Source organism: Parus major, chromosome 18 (genome assembly GCF_001522545.3).
Source record: "Parus major isolate Abel chromosome 18, Parus_major1.1, whole genome shotgun sequence".
Taxonomy (NCBI): Eukaryota; Metazoa; Chordata; class Aves; order Passeriformes; family Paridae; genus Parus; species Parus major.
Genome location: NC_031786.1, coordinates 6,953,688 through 6,968,356, shown reverse-complemented (window position 1 = coordinate 6,968,356; position 14,669 = coordinate 6,953,688). Strand labels below are relative to the sequence as shown.

The following is a 14,669-nucleotide window of genomic DNA, read 5'->3' as shown; positions in this document are numbered from 1 at the left end:
ATGTGCCTCCAAGCTGGCTGTCACCACACAGAGGCCACAAGATGCAGGAGCACAGCTGTCAGGTTGTGCTGAAATTGGTTTTTGGGGATTGCAGTTACTAGGAGAGCACATGTGCACCTGCAAGAAAAACAGGAGTGAGGAAGTTTGGCTTCCATAAATTAGATCTGTCTTTTGAGTATTTAAATAAGTAGAACATAACTCTGTAATAGCATGTGGCAAATTCTAATGGAAAGCAACCCCTCACTGAGACATCACTGGGCTGCAGAACCATTAGCCCCTCATTCCACCACTGAAATTCACCAAAACCTGAGTAAAATAAAACTCCTTAACACCAATGTCGTGTTAAGAGGAGCCATCATTTATTACAGAATAAGCTCCACCCAGTGTGCACACAATTCTCTACAAGTGCCTTGCTTATACACAGTCACCACATGCATATTGTAAGTGCCCATTACCATAAAACCCTCCCCATGCTCCCAGGTTCAGGTTTTTTTATAGCCTTGTTTTGGCTGTAGCTGCATTCCTAAGCCAGATGTTTTAGGAATTCAATAGGTCCTTGCTGAGAAAGCAGCTACTGCATACCCCGTTTCTTTATGCTAAAAGAACAAAGACAGAGCAGAAATTGGATTAACACTTTTGGTATCAATTCCCCCTTTTAAAACACCTCAAATTCCTTAAGGCCATTTGATAAGTTCCAACTCAATTTCTATCTCTAGTCACCTATATTCCCATACAATTATGTCTGATCATTTTGCAAACATAACCAATAGCAATGCTGAAACTTATTACAATGACAATCACAATTATAATGGTTTCCAGTATTCCAGCCAGCCTTCCTTTCAGGGACCATAACACTGTTCCTTGAAGAATTTTAGTGAACCAATTAGTTTCAGGATAGCATTGCTATCCTCAGCAACTGGCCAGATTTAGTGGACTTTGGAGATCTTCTGTTACATTTGGGATGTGTACACAACAATGTTCTCTATCCAGTTTTAAATATTTACAACCCCCTTTGGCCAGCAATAGATCTAAGGTCATTCTGTTTTGTAATGTCAGATTATCATAATGAATCACCACTGACAGATTTATAGGGATAATTTCCCAAGGAATAGGTTCCCCTGCTGAATTTGGGATAGGGAGGCAGGCTGTACTACTGTACAGATTGTGCATCTTACCAAACCAAATTCAAGTCAATATTAAATTTTCTTCAACACCTCCACCTAAAGATAAAATAATTCCCATAAATATTAGTTTATACATTTAATTGCTCATTTACAGATGTCTTCAACATTTTCAGCTGCAAGGGTCTGGTGTTTTCCACTGTCTGCTCTGAGTCAGGAGACCTCTGAATTCAGGTGCAATGTGTTCAGGAGGTAATTCCTTTCACAGCTGGTCTTGTAGTCAACTGAACCAGATAAGGTCCTTTCCACTGCTCCTGAAGTGGCTCAGGTTTCCAGATCTGGATGTGTATGTGATCCCCAGGCTGAAATGAGTGAACTGGAGTGTCCAGGGTAAGAGGTTCTGAGAGAATGACAAACCATTTTTTGTCCATTCAAGGGTTTCCCTATTAAACTTAAATATTGTTCTATTTCCTGATTCCAAATTTTCTCCTCAGATCCAGGGAAAGTTGCAGCAGAAGATGATCTCCCAAACACCAATTCATATTGGCTCACTTTCAGGTTGGTTTGGGGCTGTACTCATAGCACAATAGGCAAACACAACACCTGTGGCCATTTTAAGAAAGCTTCCTGACACATTTTGCCAATCTGTCTCTTTAAAGTTTGATTCATTCACTCAACCCCTCTGCTAGATTACAGTCTCCATGGATTATATAAATGCCAACTGATTACTAAATTGCTGTAACACTTCAGATATGAAATGGTGTCCCCTATCAGATTACATCCCAACAGGAACTCCAAGCCTGGGTATGATCTCTTTGAGGAGTGCCTTGGTGACTTCCCTGGCCTTGCTGGTGCAGCAGGGGAAAACTTCTGGCCACCTGGAAAAGGTGTCCAGCAAATAATACCAAGAGATAACTGTATCACTATTGGTGTGGTAGCTCAGGAAAAACAATCTGCCAGTAATCCCTGGGGGTGTTTCCTCTTTTAGTGATCCATGGAGGCAGTCTTTTTGAATTCAAAGGATTACTTTTAAGACATATCAGGCATTTTTCTGTAAGAGATTTGACACTTTTTGTCATAGGCACACTGGTATCTGAGTCCTTGCACCAGTCACCATAGCACTGGTTCCCCAGTGAGTCTGTTGGTACTTCTCCTTGACAATCTGGAGCAATCACTGGTGGTGGGACTATGGTCTGGTTGTTGGGAGTTAGTAGCCATCCACCCTCTCTGTTCAGGGCTTTTAGGTAAGTAGCTAATTTTACATCTGCCTAACTATATCCAGGGATAACTTCTGGGAGTGAAACAGCTTTCTTAGGTATTAATGCCAGGATGCCTTGTTGTGCAACCTCTTGTGCAGATTTATCTGCAAGTCAGTTTCCAACAAGAACATGGGAATCCCCACGCTGGTGTGGCCTGCAGTTTAGCACAGACACTTCTCTGGATGGCATCAAGAAAGGACAGTATTTATTGTGTATATTAATCAGAGATCCCTGTGCTGTTAATAGACCTCTTCCCTTACATATGGTTCCACGGGCATGAGCAATAAAAAAGTGTATTTCAAGTGAGTCCATATGTTTGCTCTTCCTCCTGCTGCCAGTTCCAGGGCTCGTCATAGCACTGTGAGCTCTGCCTTTTCAGCTGAGGTGTCCATGGACAGTGGTGCAGCCTCTGTTACCTTGGTTGGAATTACTATGGCATAGCCAGCTTTTTATTCTCCATCTTGCACCAAGCCACTTCCTTCTGTAAAGAACTCTGGATCTTCAGCTGGTGCATCTTGTAGGTCTGGTCAGCTTACATAAACTTGCTCAACTATGTACAGGTGATTGAGGGTCTGCTGTTCTTGCATTGGGATGTTCAGGACCTGGGCTGGATTTCCCACTGTGGTTACTTTCAGCTCCACCTCCTCTCGCTCCACTAGAACAGTTTGATATTTCAGCATACAGCTTGGGAAAAGCCAATGCCCTCCTTTTTGGCAAAACACAATGGTTATAGTGTGTGAAGTGTACACTACTATCTTTTGTCCCAAAGTCAATTTCCTGGCCTCTTGGATGAGAACAGTCACTGCTACAGCTTGCAGGCATCTGAACCATCCCTGGCTGACTTTGTCCAGTTGTTCTGAAGAACACCCCACTTTGAAGACTCTTGAAGTCTCTGCCTTCTGAGCCAGAGGAGCCTTCCAAGGATGAGGTGCTGTCATTCCTGCCCAAAAAGCTCAAAGGGCTTTAAGTCTGGAAGTCCTAAGGCAGGTGCAGACATCAGGGCCATCTTTAGGTTACAGAACACGTGTTCACTCTCAGGAGTCAAAATCAAAAGTCCTTCCAGGGCCTCCTTTAGAAGCTCAATGATTTGACCAAAAGTCCATAATTTAAAACCCACAATCTATACCATCCAGCCATAGCCAGGGATACTGTTAATCTCAGGCAATTGCAGGTTAGGGTACTTGGCAGGTGGCCTCTTTTCTGTCTGTTCCAAATTTCCTGGTATCATTTCAAACCCTAGGTAGGTAACTTGCTGCCTCATTACTTGAGCTTTTTCTTAAAATACTTCATAACTTCATTGGCCTAGGAAATTTAGAAGACTGATAATCAGTTCCATGCACTTTTCATTAGTTTCAGTTGCTAGTAAGATATCATCAACATACTGCAGGACCAACCCTTCAGGGTTCTCCTTTTTCCAGGTCTCTAATTTTTTTGCTAGTTGGTTCCCAGAAATCATGGGACTATTTTTAAATCCCTGTGGTAACACAGTCCAGGTAAACTGAGCCTTCCCATCAGTCTGAAGATTTTCCCATTCAAAGGCAAAAATGCCCTGGCTTTGCTTATCAAGAGGTATGCAAAAGAAGGCATCATTCAAACCTAACACTGTAAACCATTGGTGATATTCTATAAGGGATGTTAACAGGGTAAAGGGATTGGCTACAACAGGGTGGATATCCTGAAATATTTGACTGATTGCTCGTAGCACCAACCTGTACTTTTTAATCTCATGCTTTTTAACTGGCAAAATGGGAGTGTTCTGGCTTACATTCTATCAACAATCCAAATTCCCTGAAATTTTCAATTAGACTCATGACTCCCCTCCTAGCTACTAATTTTAAAGAATATTTTTTCTGCTTTACTGGTTTTGGTCCAGGTTTTAGGGTAACTCTTACAGGCTGAGCTTGTTGGGAATGGTCTGGAGTTCCACTGATCCAAATCAAAGGTGGTTTACTGCATTTTTTGTTGTTTCTATTCCTCCAGAATTGTCTGGTTCCAGTATTCCCTGCAACGTAAAAGTCCTTGCCTCGATGGCTTTAGTCTCAAATACCAACAATTGCATTTCTCTGTCTTTAAACAAAATCCATGCCTGCAATATAGCAGGTCTCTTCCTAGCAGGGGAACTGGACATTCAGGCATATATAAACATTGGTGTGTTATCCACTGTTTGTCAAATTTAAAGTTAATGGGGTTCAATAACGTTTGTTTTTCTTCTTTCCCTGTTGCACCAACAATGTTTACAGTTTCTTGTTTTAATTTTCCATGATTTGTATTTAATACCGAGTAAGTAGCCCCAGTGTCTATTAAAAAGTCAATTTTCTCTTTTTCCTCAGCCCGGGAGGTTTAGCTGGGGTTTTCACTCCCGGTTCCCGTCATTCCTGATGGAGGGTTAGCTCGGTTACCTTGGGCTCTTTCCGGTTTTTGGGGCATTCCCGTTTCCAGTGCCCAAGTCCCCGGCAATAGGCGCACTGGTTCGGCTGCAGCCCCCCGCGGGCAGAGCCCCTCTCGCTCCTGCGGTTAAAAAGCGCTCTCTGCAGGGCTGCGCTCAGCATTGCATCCCTACATCTTTCTCTTCTGTTTCTTTCCACCTCCCGTTTCTTTTCTCTCTCCTCCCTTTCCATTTCCCATTTCTTTTTTCTCTCCTCCCATTCCATTTCCCGTCTCTTTTCTTTCTGCTCCTTCTCCTTTTCTCTCTCCCGGATCTTGTTTTCTTCCTCTTCTCCCCTGTTATTAAAAGCTATCCAGGCCACTTGTAAGAGTTCTCCTAGGTCACGAGACTCTGCTCCCTCCAGCTTTTGTAACTTCTTTCTAATATCTGGGGCTGAGTTCCCTATGAAAATGGAAGCCAGCTGTACAGCTTCCTCTGGTTTTTCTGGATCAATATTAGTGTATCTCCTGGCAGTTGCCCTCAGGCGTTCCACAAATGCAGTTGGAGTCTCATGCGGTTCTTGTTTCACCTCATAAAGTTTAGACCAATTGATTGCCTTTGGCATTGCATGTCTAAAGCCAAATAATATCCACTGTTGATATTGTTCCAGAAAAAGCCTCCCCTCCTTTGTGTTAGGGTCCCAACAGGGGTCCTGGGAGGGAAAATGTTCTTCCAGAGTTCCTGGTAATTCACCTGCTGTACCTATCCTGTCCACCTCTTTCCTAGCAGTCCTGAGCACCATCTTTCTTTCTGTGGAGTCCAATAGAGTATATAACAGAACTTGTATAAGCCCCCAATCCGGGTTCTGTGTCTTGAGAATGGTTTCAAATACTCTAGATACTCTCTCTGGATCTTCTCTGTAGGGCCCTGCCAGTCTCATCCATGCCTCGAGATCGACTGGGGAGAAAGGTACCTTCACCACTGTCAGGCTGTGAGATCCCACCCCTGCCCAGAGCTGAGCTCTGGCCTCCTGCTTATCCCCCTCCAGCTTTCTCTCCTCCTGCTCCCCTACCTCCTGCTTTTTCACCTCTTGCTCCCCTACCTTCTGCTTTCTTCCCTCCTGCTCCCCTACCTCCTGCTCCCCTATGTCCTGCTCTCTCACCTCCTGCTCCCCTATGTCCTGCTCTGTGACCTCCTGCTTCCCTACCTCCTGCTCTCTCATCTCCTGCTTCCCTACCTCCTGCTCTCTCACCTCCTGCTTCCCTACCTCCTGCTCTCTCACCTCCTGCTCACCCTGGGTTCTCCCCACCACTGGACTTGAAATTAACTCTTGCCTCCCCCCTGACTGCTCATCCCCTCCTTGTGCTTCCCCCTTATCAGGCACACCCCAATTCTCTATCCCCCTGTCTCCTGCACCTGGTGCCTCTAGCATTTCTACATCATCCTCTTCCCATCGGCTGTGGCATTTCAAACAGTGGTGCCCAATACTACAAGAGGAACAAGATCTCTTTGGTCTCCTATCCTTTTCCCTTTCCTTTCCAAAAGCTGACGTGAGAGGGTTTGATAGGCTGGGTAGGCACCCCCTTTGTAATTCCAGATGGTCTCTTAAAGTAAAGAACAGATCTACATACGGCATCTCGCTCCACTTCTCCTCTCTTCTACAAAACAGCCTCAGCTCTAACAGGATGTGATAATCTAAGGTGCCGTTCTCTGGCCACTTCGCCTGATTGTCCAGTTTATATAGCGGCCACAAGTGGTTACAATATTGGATTAGTCTGGATTTAAGTAGCGTGTCTCCCCCTATCTTTTCCCAGTGGTTCAATATACATTTCAACGGGGAGTTCGGGATATCATTTCCCACCCTAGTTTTAGAACAGACCGCCCCCATACTCAATAATACAAGTATATAACAACGGCTGGAAAGCGAACACAACGATTACCTGGGCGCGGGGAGCCCAAGGCTCTGTGCTGCAGCGGGCGGGTGACGCTGCCCAGGCCGAGCCGGGCCCGGGCTGCTGTGCTGCGAGTCTGTTGGGTTTCTTTTCCCTCCTCCTCCCCGAGCCAAGGTGACGGCGGGTGAACGGCTGAGCTGCAACTGGGGGTGTCCCTGCCCTCCCGCCCGCTCCCACTCGTGCCGGGAATCCTGCGCGCACTGGCACGAGAGGGCGCTTCGCATCCACAAGTGTATTTCAGCCGCGCACGCAGAAAGCAAATCGGTAATCGATAGCACACACCCCCGATTGCTTCGAAACCCCAACAGTCAGTTAAGTTTCAACACTCTTCCAGAAAAAGAGCTTTATATCACAGGCGTCCCAGTGCTGGTTTTGCAGGCCGGCAAACTGAAATCAACACACAACCCACTCACACGCACACTGCCAGAGACCAGAAAGAATTCACAGTATCTAACTGAACTCCACCACAAAAGCAGGTACAGCAATGTTTTGGTTAGGGTGTTATGAACCTGCGTTTTTTTCTCCTCGACCAGCTACAACACTGAGTTTCCTGCTTCAGGGGAACTCCTCAGAGGGAATTCAATCCCCTAGTCCTGAGGGACTGGAAGCCCCAGGAGTCCTGGGGGACTCAAAGCCCCACACAGTGAACTCAGACCCTGTTAGGTGACTCAAACCCCTCACCAGTTACTCTGTGAGGGGATTCGTACCCCTCATCAATAACCCCAAATAAACAATTTAAATGATGCCTTTACTCACCCCAGGGATCTTGCCTCGAGCCCCTGACGGTCTGAGGCCGAGGTTCTCCCCGAGAACCCCTCGGTGCCGGCTGGAGATCTGTCGACTGCAGATCCGTCGAGGCTCAGAGGTGAGCTCCCGTCTGGGTGGCCAATAACTGTCACCAAAATTCACCAAAAAGCAAGTAAAATAAAACCCCTTAACACCAAGGTAGCTTTAAGAAGTTATCACAGGCCTGGTGCACAGGGGATAAGCTCCATCTGGTGTGCACACAATTCACAACAAGCATGTGGCTTATATACAGTCACCACGTGTGTATTATAATTGTTCATTACCATAAAACTTTCCCCATGTTCCCAGGTTCTGTTTTTTCTAGAATCTTGTTTTGGCTACAGCTGCATTCCTAAGGCAGATGTCTTCCCCTTATCTTCCTTCTGTCCTTGATGAGAAAGCAGCTCCTGCATACCCTGTTTCTTTGCTAAAAACATGCAGACACAGCAGAAATTGGATTAACACTTTTGGTACCAGGTGCACAACAGGACTGAGAGCACATCTCTGTACCTGCCAAGGATTTGGGCTGGAAAGGATAAGAGTGCAGAAGATGAAGAAGGGGGAAAGGCTCTTTGGGAAAAAGGGCCAGCCAGGCTGTCCTGCATTACCAGCCTTCTGAGATTTGCCAAAACAATAACACCAAGGTTTCTGAACAAATGACGAGTATTTATTTTATACAGAAGAAAAAGAAATTAAGATGTCAATACCACACCAAGAGTCAGAGACAATCCCCCAAACCTTTGAACAGCAAAAACATTTCCAAGTCAATAAAGCAAAGGAAACAGCATTACATCTGGAATGATGATGGAAAGCCAGTGGTTTAGCTGCTGCCTGTTTCCAGCCATATGCAGCAAGTGTTTTATCCTAACTGGATCTGCTTTATGCTAACTGGATCTTTTGGCTTCTTGGTCCCAGCTAAGGCACAAACTGACACTCTTCAGCTTGTGAAAGAGCAGGATGTCAGCTCTGTTAAACAGCTCAGCCTAAACAGCTTGTCTAGTGCTGAGAAGCCTGGCTGATAACAGCAGCAAAGCGCTGAGCAGTGAAGTGTCCCCCCTTCCCTGGTGCTAGCAACAGCCACCAACAGACCCAGGGATGGAGACAGAAGTCACTGTGTGTCACCTTAGCTCACTAGTGGAAGAATAAACCTCAGAGAGATGCTCTCTTCTCTACATTTCAGTAGTTTATGCTGATAAATTACCCCCACCTTTTGTATATGACCTCTTCTAAACAGCTCTCCTGGCTGTAACCCAAACTTTCCCCCAACAACAGATTGAAAGTCTCTAAATGGCAAGAACGTCCCCTTCCAGGCTCCTCAGGAGAACAAAGACCCTGGGCTCCAGCCAGGCCTCTGCTAAGTGCCCCAGACCAGATCTGCAGTGCTACCTGGAGGTGCAAGAGCTTGGGGAGAGCTGTGTCCTCTCATCTGCAGTCTCTCCACAGCACGGGTCGCTGTTCAGGGCTCCCAGCACTTCTGCAGAGGAAGTACTGATGGTTGAGGGCTGCTTTGGCTGAGATGCGCTTGCTGGGATCATACAGGAGTAATTGCTGCCAAGAGAAAAAACCAACAGATTTAGGATTTTAAAAGCTGGGTGATTAATTGCACCTGCACACAGCTGGGCCCAGTTGCAGATGTTGGTCCTGAATTTTCCTTCTCTGGGCTTCAGGAGTCACCCACAACTTTATTTACTTTGGGGATTATGTTAGAAGAGTTCCTTAACTCCCAATGCAGTGGCTCCTAGAGGAACCTGCAATGACAGTCCTTCTTCAGAGCAGGATGCATTCCATGTGGTGCTTCTGCAATGTCAGAGGTGAGCATTCAACCTAGATCAGCTAACACACTTCCAGATAATTAAATCTCAAATATCCCCATTCCTTGCCCAGTTTGAAAACATCCTGTCTATGCCCAGGCCCTGTTCTAAGCCCTCACTCACTGTCAGTAAGTCTCTCCCATCTCGATCTAAATTTGGAACAATGTCCTTCATCTCCTTCCTTGGCCACCGGGGAAAGCTGCCCTTGTAGTCAGGGAGCTGGGTCACACCAGGCCAGGTCACCTCAGTGGGAGTGCCCAGGGTGCGAAAGATCTGGAAGAGCTGGTCAATCTCAGAGTCCCCTGGAAACAGGGCCTTCCTGGTCATCTGGGGGAAGAAAAGAAAAAGCCAGTTCCCACCTTTCCATCAGTTGTGTTCCTTATTTCCTGCTGCAAGCAACCTTCTATCCCAGCAGATGCAAACAGCTGCACAGACCAGGGCAGTTACAACGCAGTGATTCTGCCAGGCAGTGGTTGGGAACATCACAGGAGACTGCTTGTTCCCACTCTTGGCTAGCTCACTCACTGCTCTGCAGCCCAAGGACTTAGGAATGAGGCAAAGTGCTATTATACTGCAGAGCTAACCAGAGCTCTTCCAAGGGACATATGGACCCCTAGGAGATCCATAGCCATGCCACAGGAGTGCTTATTCTCTGCAGCCCACTATGGAGTCATCTCCTCCCAGGGTCAAAATGCTGCAGCAATAAGGCTGAAGTTACCCCTTTTGTAAGGAGAGACATTATGTTCCAATGTAGTTGGAACCACAGCCTTCTGCCCCCAGGGTGGTAGATTTCCTGCTGAGATAAGGACCAGTTAACCCTTAGGGTGGACTTTCCATAAAGCAAATCCCAGGACAGGGTGGGAACATGGTATCCCAGATGTTCTGTATCTCATCCCTCCTTCCCACTGCAGCTGCCTCCTCTGGCTCAGGAAAGAGATTAAACCCATCCTACCATTTCTGCAAAGATGCAGCCAATGCTCCAGATATCCACAGGGGTCGAGTAATATCTGCATCCCAGCAGTATCTCGGGGGCTCGGTACCACAGGGTCACCACCTGGAAAGGAACCAACAAACAGCCTGTGTTTGGTTTCCCTGGATGAAACCAAAGGCATGGGACCCTCCCTTCTCAGTTGTAATATTATGACTGTACAAATCAGAGCATACTAAGGCCTTGCTGAATTTACAGACACTTTAGTGCCTGCAAGGTTGGGATTAACAGAACATTCTTCAACAACACACTCTGGAACTATTAAATGTTCCAGACTCTACATGGGGTTGTGGAGAGAAGGTGGGAGCCCAGCTGGCAGCCAGGCTCTGGTAGAGTCAGTCAGCACCCCTTGTGGGGACATGGAGGTCCCTTAGCTGCAGGTGAGCTTAAGAGCTCATTCCTGGCATGGCTGTGCCTCTGTTATGGATGAGCAACTTGTGCTGCTGCTGTTCACCCACTCTGGATTGTGTACCCCACTCAGGGAGCCTTGACACTACCTCATGAGTGTATGTGCGTAGGGGGACCCCAAAAGCTCTTGCCAGTCCAAAATCAGCCAGCTTGATTGCTCCTGCTTCGTTAATGAGCAAGTTCTGTGGCTTCAAGTCCCTGTGGATGACCCTGTGCGAGTGGCAGAAGCTCACACCCTGCAGCATCTGGAAAAGGTAGTTCTAAGGAGAGAAGAGATTTCAGATAAAGTCATGATGAAAACACTTTGAAGTCTGGATTGTGTGAACCAACTTTGGATCACTTAGAGATCTGAATGGGAAGAAAGCCCTTGTTACAGTGCAACATCAGGCTTATGGGCCACTACTCAGAGATACACACAAACTGCTGCCATTCCACATGGGGACAAGAGAAACTCTAATCCAGGCACTGTCAGTCCCTTCCACCCAGGCATTACTGTCTGCAGAGGCAATTAGCAACAGAACTCTCTTTTGTTCTGCAGTGAGATGGGCTGGAGAGCCCAGAAACAGCTGAGAAACATTTCTGAGCAATAGTGCCAAGAGGGCTTCCCAGCTGAAATGTTTGAGATCTGAGAGGCTGAGAAATCATTTCCAGGCCCAGTCTGAGCAGAAGGCAACATGGATAGATATGTTGTCTGCCCTGCCTGTTGGCATTCCTTCCACACTGTACCTTGACCAAGCTTAAAGGAAGCTCTCCAGCTTGGCATGAGTCCATGTACTTCTTCAGGTCCTGATTCAGATACTCAAACACTATATAGAGCTTCTTCTGGCTGTGTATGACATCTAGGAGCCTGTAAAAGAAGTACAGGCTCTCCCTTCAACATCTGCTCCAGACCTCTGTAAATACCCAAACATCCCTCCTCCCACACATGCCTATGCTCTGTTGGCCCTCCGGAGAAGAGAGGGGCAGTTTAAGGGCAGAATCTAGTATGGGGCAGCAGCAGCAGTGTGTTGCTGAAGTGGCAGACCCATGAGGTATTGCTGAAAGTGAGAGAAGTGCATGGGATTTCTGCATTTATTTTGCTTCTGCCTGTGCAGTTGGGGAAGGAAAGAAAAACCCCTTGCTGCCTGCTCCTGGAGCAGGAGCTCATGGATGAGCTGGTGGGGAGGGTGCATCCAGGTCTTACCTGACTATGTTAGGGTGCTTCAGCTCCTTCAGCAGTGAGATTTCTCGGATTGCAGTGCTGGGGACACCCTCTGACTCCCTGTGGCAGAGACAGGCTGTAGTGCACTCCATAACCCAGGGGGATCCCACAGCCCAGTGGGGTTCTGAGTCCCTTCCTTCTTCCACTGTACCAAAGGAGCATTTGAGTTTGGGGTGGAGCAGTGGCTGGGGTGGGCTGGGATGAGGCAGGGGGAAATGGAGTTGTGGGCAAGGAGAGGATGACCTAGACATACAAGCCTTTGGGCAGAGCTTGTTTGGAAGCACCTAAGGGTACATTTAGAGGACCAATTATATATTAAATATCTAGGTCTTTCTTTTTGGAGGTGGGGGAAAATTAAAGCTCTTTTCCCCTCAGGCAGCTACCTCCCCCACCCTGAGGGGCCACCATGGAGTGCAGCCCCAGTATATCGGCTCCCAGTCCATACAGATACCCCTCACTGTGTACACAGCTCAGGTCCCACCCAGGGGAACAACAATAAGCTTTTACCTGCTCAGTCCCACCCTGGAGGGCTGAGGGTGACCCTGCCCAACACCCACAGCACAGCCCTGAGGGAGACACCACCTCACAACATAGCAGCTGCTTCCCCCTGCCCTGTGCCATGGACCTGGGGCCAAGTGGTGCTGGGTCAGGCCCTAAACACTTGCACTCAAAGATCTTGAACTTCTGGCTCAGCAATGGGTTAAATCAGCCCATTTTTAGTCCACCTGGAAGTTGGAATCTTCCCTGTGGAGTCTTCCTGCCATGCCCATGAGACATGGAGCCCCCAAGCTCTCCAGACAACATTCCCTTTGGCTCTGCCTTTCCTGGTGCCACAATACCTAAGATTATTTTAATCCTAGAGACACCTTTTTCCCCCTCATATTAGGATTTTTTGTGCCTCTAGCACCATACTGGGCATAGGCCTGGCGCCATGGCCGGACCAGGGCTTTGCCCCACTCACGCGTCCAGGCGGATCTTCTTGAGGGCCACCAGCTGCCCCGTGCGCTTGTTGCGAGCCTTGTACACCACGCCATAGGTGCCCTCCCCAATCTTCTCCACCTTCTGGAACGACTCCTGGATGGCCTCCATGGGGCTGCCTCAGCCTGGCAATGGCAGTGGGGGCGGCTGGCACCGCGCTCTGAGGAGAGAAAAAAAGGCGGGAAACAAAAAGGTGAATGTGGGGAAAGCGTTTGAGCCCCCCAAGTGTTCCCTGAGGCTCTGCCGGGGTCTGGGTCCCACCTTGCTGCTCCCTCAGCCTTGAGGGACCCCTCAGGGACCCGCCTGGGGCAGCTGTGAGTGGACAGGGAGGCCTGGTGGGGCCCGGGGTGTCCGGGGAGCTTCAGGTGGACAGAACCACACAGAAGCCACCAAGGGCTGGTTGTTCTGCTGCCCAGGTTGTGCAGTCTGCTGGCTACAGACAAAAATTGAGGAAAATTGATGTAAAGAGGCACTTTGGGGCCTAGGGAAGAGCAGCATGAACTGCACAGGGCCAGGGGAAGCTCTCCCTCTCCATCTACACAGTGCTGGGGCATCAGTGGAGTAATTTAGTTCATAATTATGGCTCCCTGGGACATGCTGAGGGCAAACACCCAGAAGACATCTTTTTTATTGGTTTTTTGGTTGTTTGGGTTTTTTTTTGGGGGGGTTGGGTTTTTTTGCCTTTGGTTTTGGTTTTGTTGTGGTTGTTGAGGTGGTTTTGGGTTTTGTGGGGTTGTTTTTTTTGGTTGGTTTTGGTTTTATTTGTCTTTTGGATTGGTTTTTTTTTCTCTTTTTATTTTGTCTTGCACAATTGTCCCTTGAACCTCCCCAACATGGGCTATGCTGCTAGGTCAGCCCTTCAGGAGATGTCCTTGAGGGGGACAAGGTTAATCATTGACTTGATAGCTGACAGAAGACAAGATTAAAAAAATCTTATGTATTGTGGCACCAGGAAAGGCAGAGGCAAAGAAAATTTAATCTGGAGGAGTTGGGGGCTCCATGTCTCTGGATGGGCATGGACATTGCAGCTGCATGGGTCCGCAAGACTCCAACTTTTAGGTGACTGTCCTGGGGTGACTTTATGATTTATGATTTGTGATATCTAATTGTCTGTTTTGTTTATGTTGGATGTTAAGTTCTGCATCTTTAAGACTGGCTTTGAGAGCGAAAAGGGGGAAAGAAAAAGCCGCAGTTTGTTTTCAGAAACAGCACTCACTCCCCCACATGCTTCTCCGGACTCTGTTGTCTGCAGCACAGACAGCAGGACAGAGCTCTCCTTTGTTTTTAGGTAGTTTTTAGCTAGCTGAGGCAGAGAAGTTCCCCAGACTGTGTTTTTTCTTTTTTTCTTGGATCTGTTCAAACTGGTTCTAGACTGAAAACCAAGGAAAACCCCAGGAGCTCACTCCTATAGCCCACCAGGGCCTGGCCCTCGGCACCTTCCAGTAACAGAGGGACTGATAAGAGACTGAGCAAGCCAAGCTACACCCCACAAAAAGAACTTTTCTGGATTTGCCATCTCTTTGAACAGTGAGAAGTTTCATTATTTAATATTATTTTTAATTTTTTTATGCTTGTAGATACTTTGCATGTTAAATTAACAGCTTTTTCCACTTTTCTCCAGATAAATTTTAACTGAACCAGTTAGGGGAGGGGCCACTTGAATTTGTTTCCTAGAGGGAACCCATTCAGAGGTTTTCTCCCAAATTTTCCCTAAACCAGGACAAATACATTTATTGGCACGCAATGTATGGCTGGAGAAAGTGGAAAAAACCTGCACTGATTACGTTTTGGTTGTACTTA

At 47.3% G+C, this 14,669-nt stretch overlaps 1 protein-coding gene across 2 annotated transcripts; it reads right to left on the bottom strand.

The window, feature by feature from the left end:
• Positions 1-8,074: 8,074 nt before the first annotated feature.
• On the bottom strand, positions 8,075-13,487 carry CDK3 (cyclin dependent kinase 3). 2 transcript variants are annotated; one of them, XM_015645845.3, is made up of 8 exons: positions 13,131-13,487; positions 12,853-13,029; positions 11,874-11,951; positions 11,417-11,537; positions 10,780-10,950; positions 10,247-10,348; positions 9,418-9,621; positions 8,075-9,031 (listed from the first exon to the last, which is right to left on the bottom strand). In XM_015645845.3, exons 2-8 carry the CDS (start codon positions 12,978-12,980, stop codon positions 8,906-8,908), a joined length of 930 nt encoding a protein of 309 aa, XP_015501331.1. In that variant the 5' UTR covers positions 12,981-13,029; positions 13,131-13,487; the 3' UTR covers positions 8,075-8,905. The 2 variants fall into 2 exon arrangements, with proteins under 2 accessions (XP_015501331.1, XP_033374484.1); XM_033518593.1 differs by lacking the exons at positions 12,853-13,029; positions 13,131-13,487 and having other exon boundaries at positions 8,076-9,031; positions 11,874-12,842.
• Positions 13,488-14,669: the final 1,182 nt, after the last annotated feature.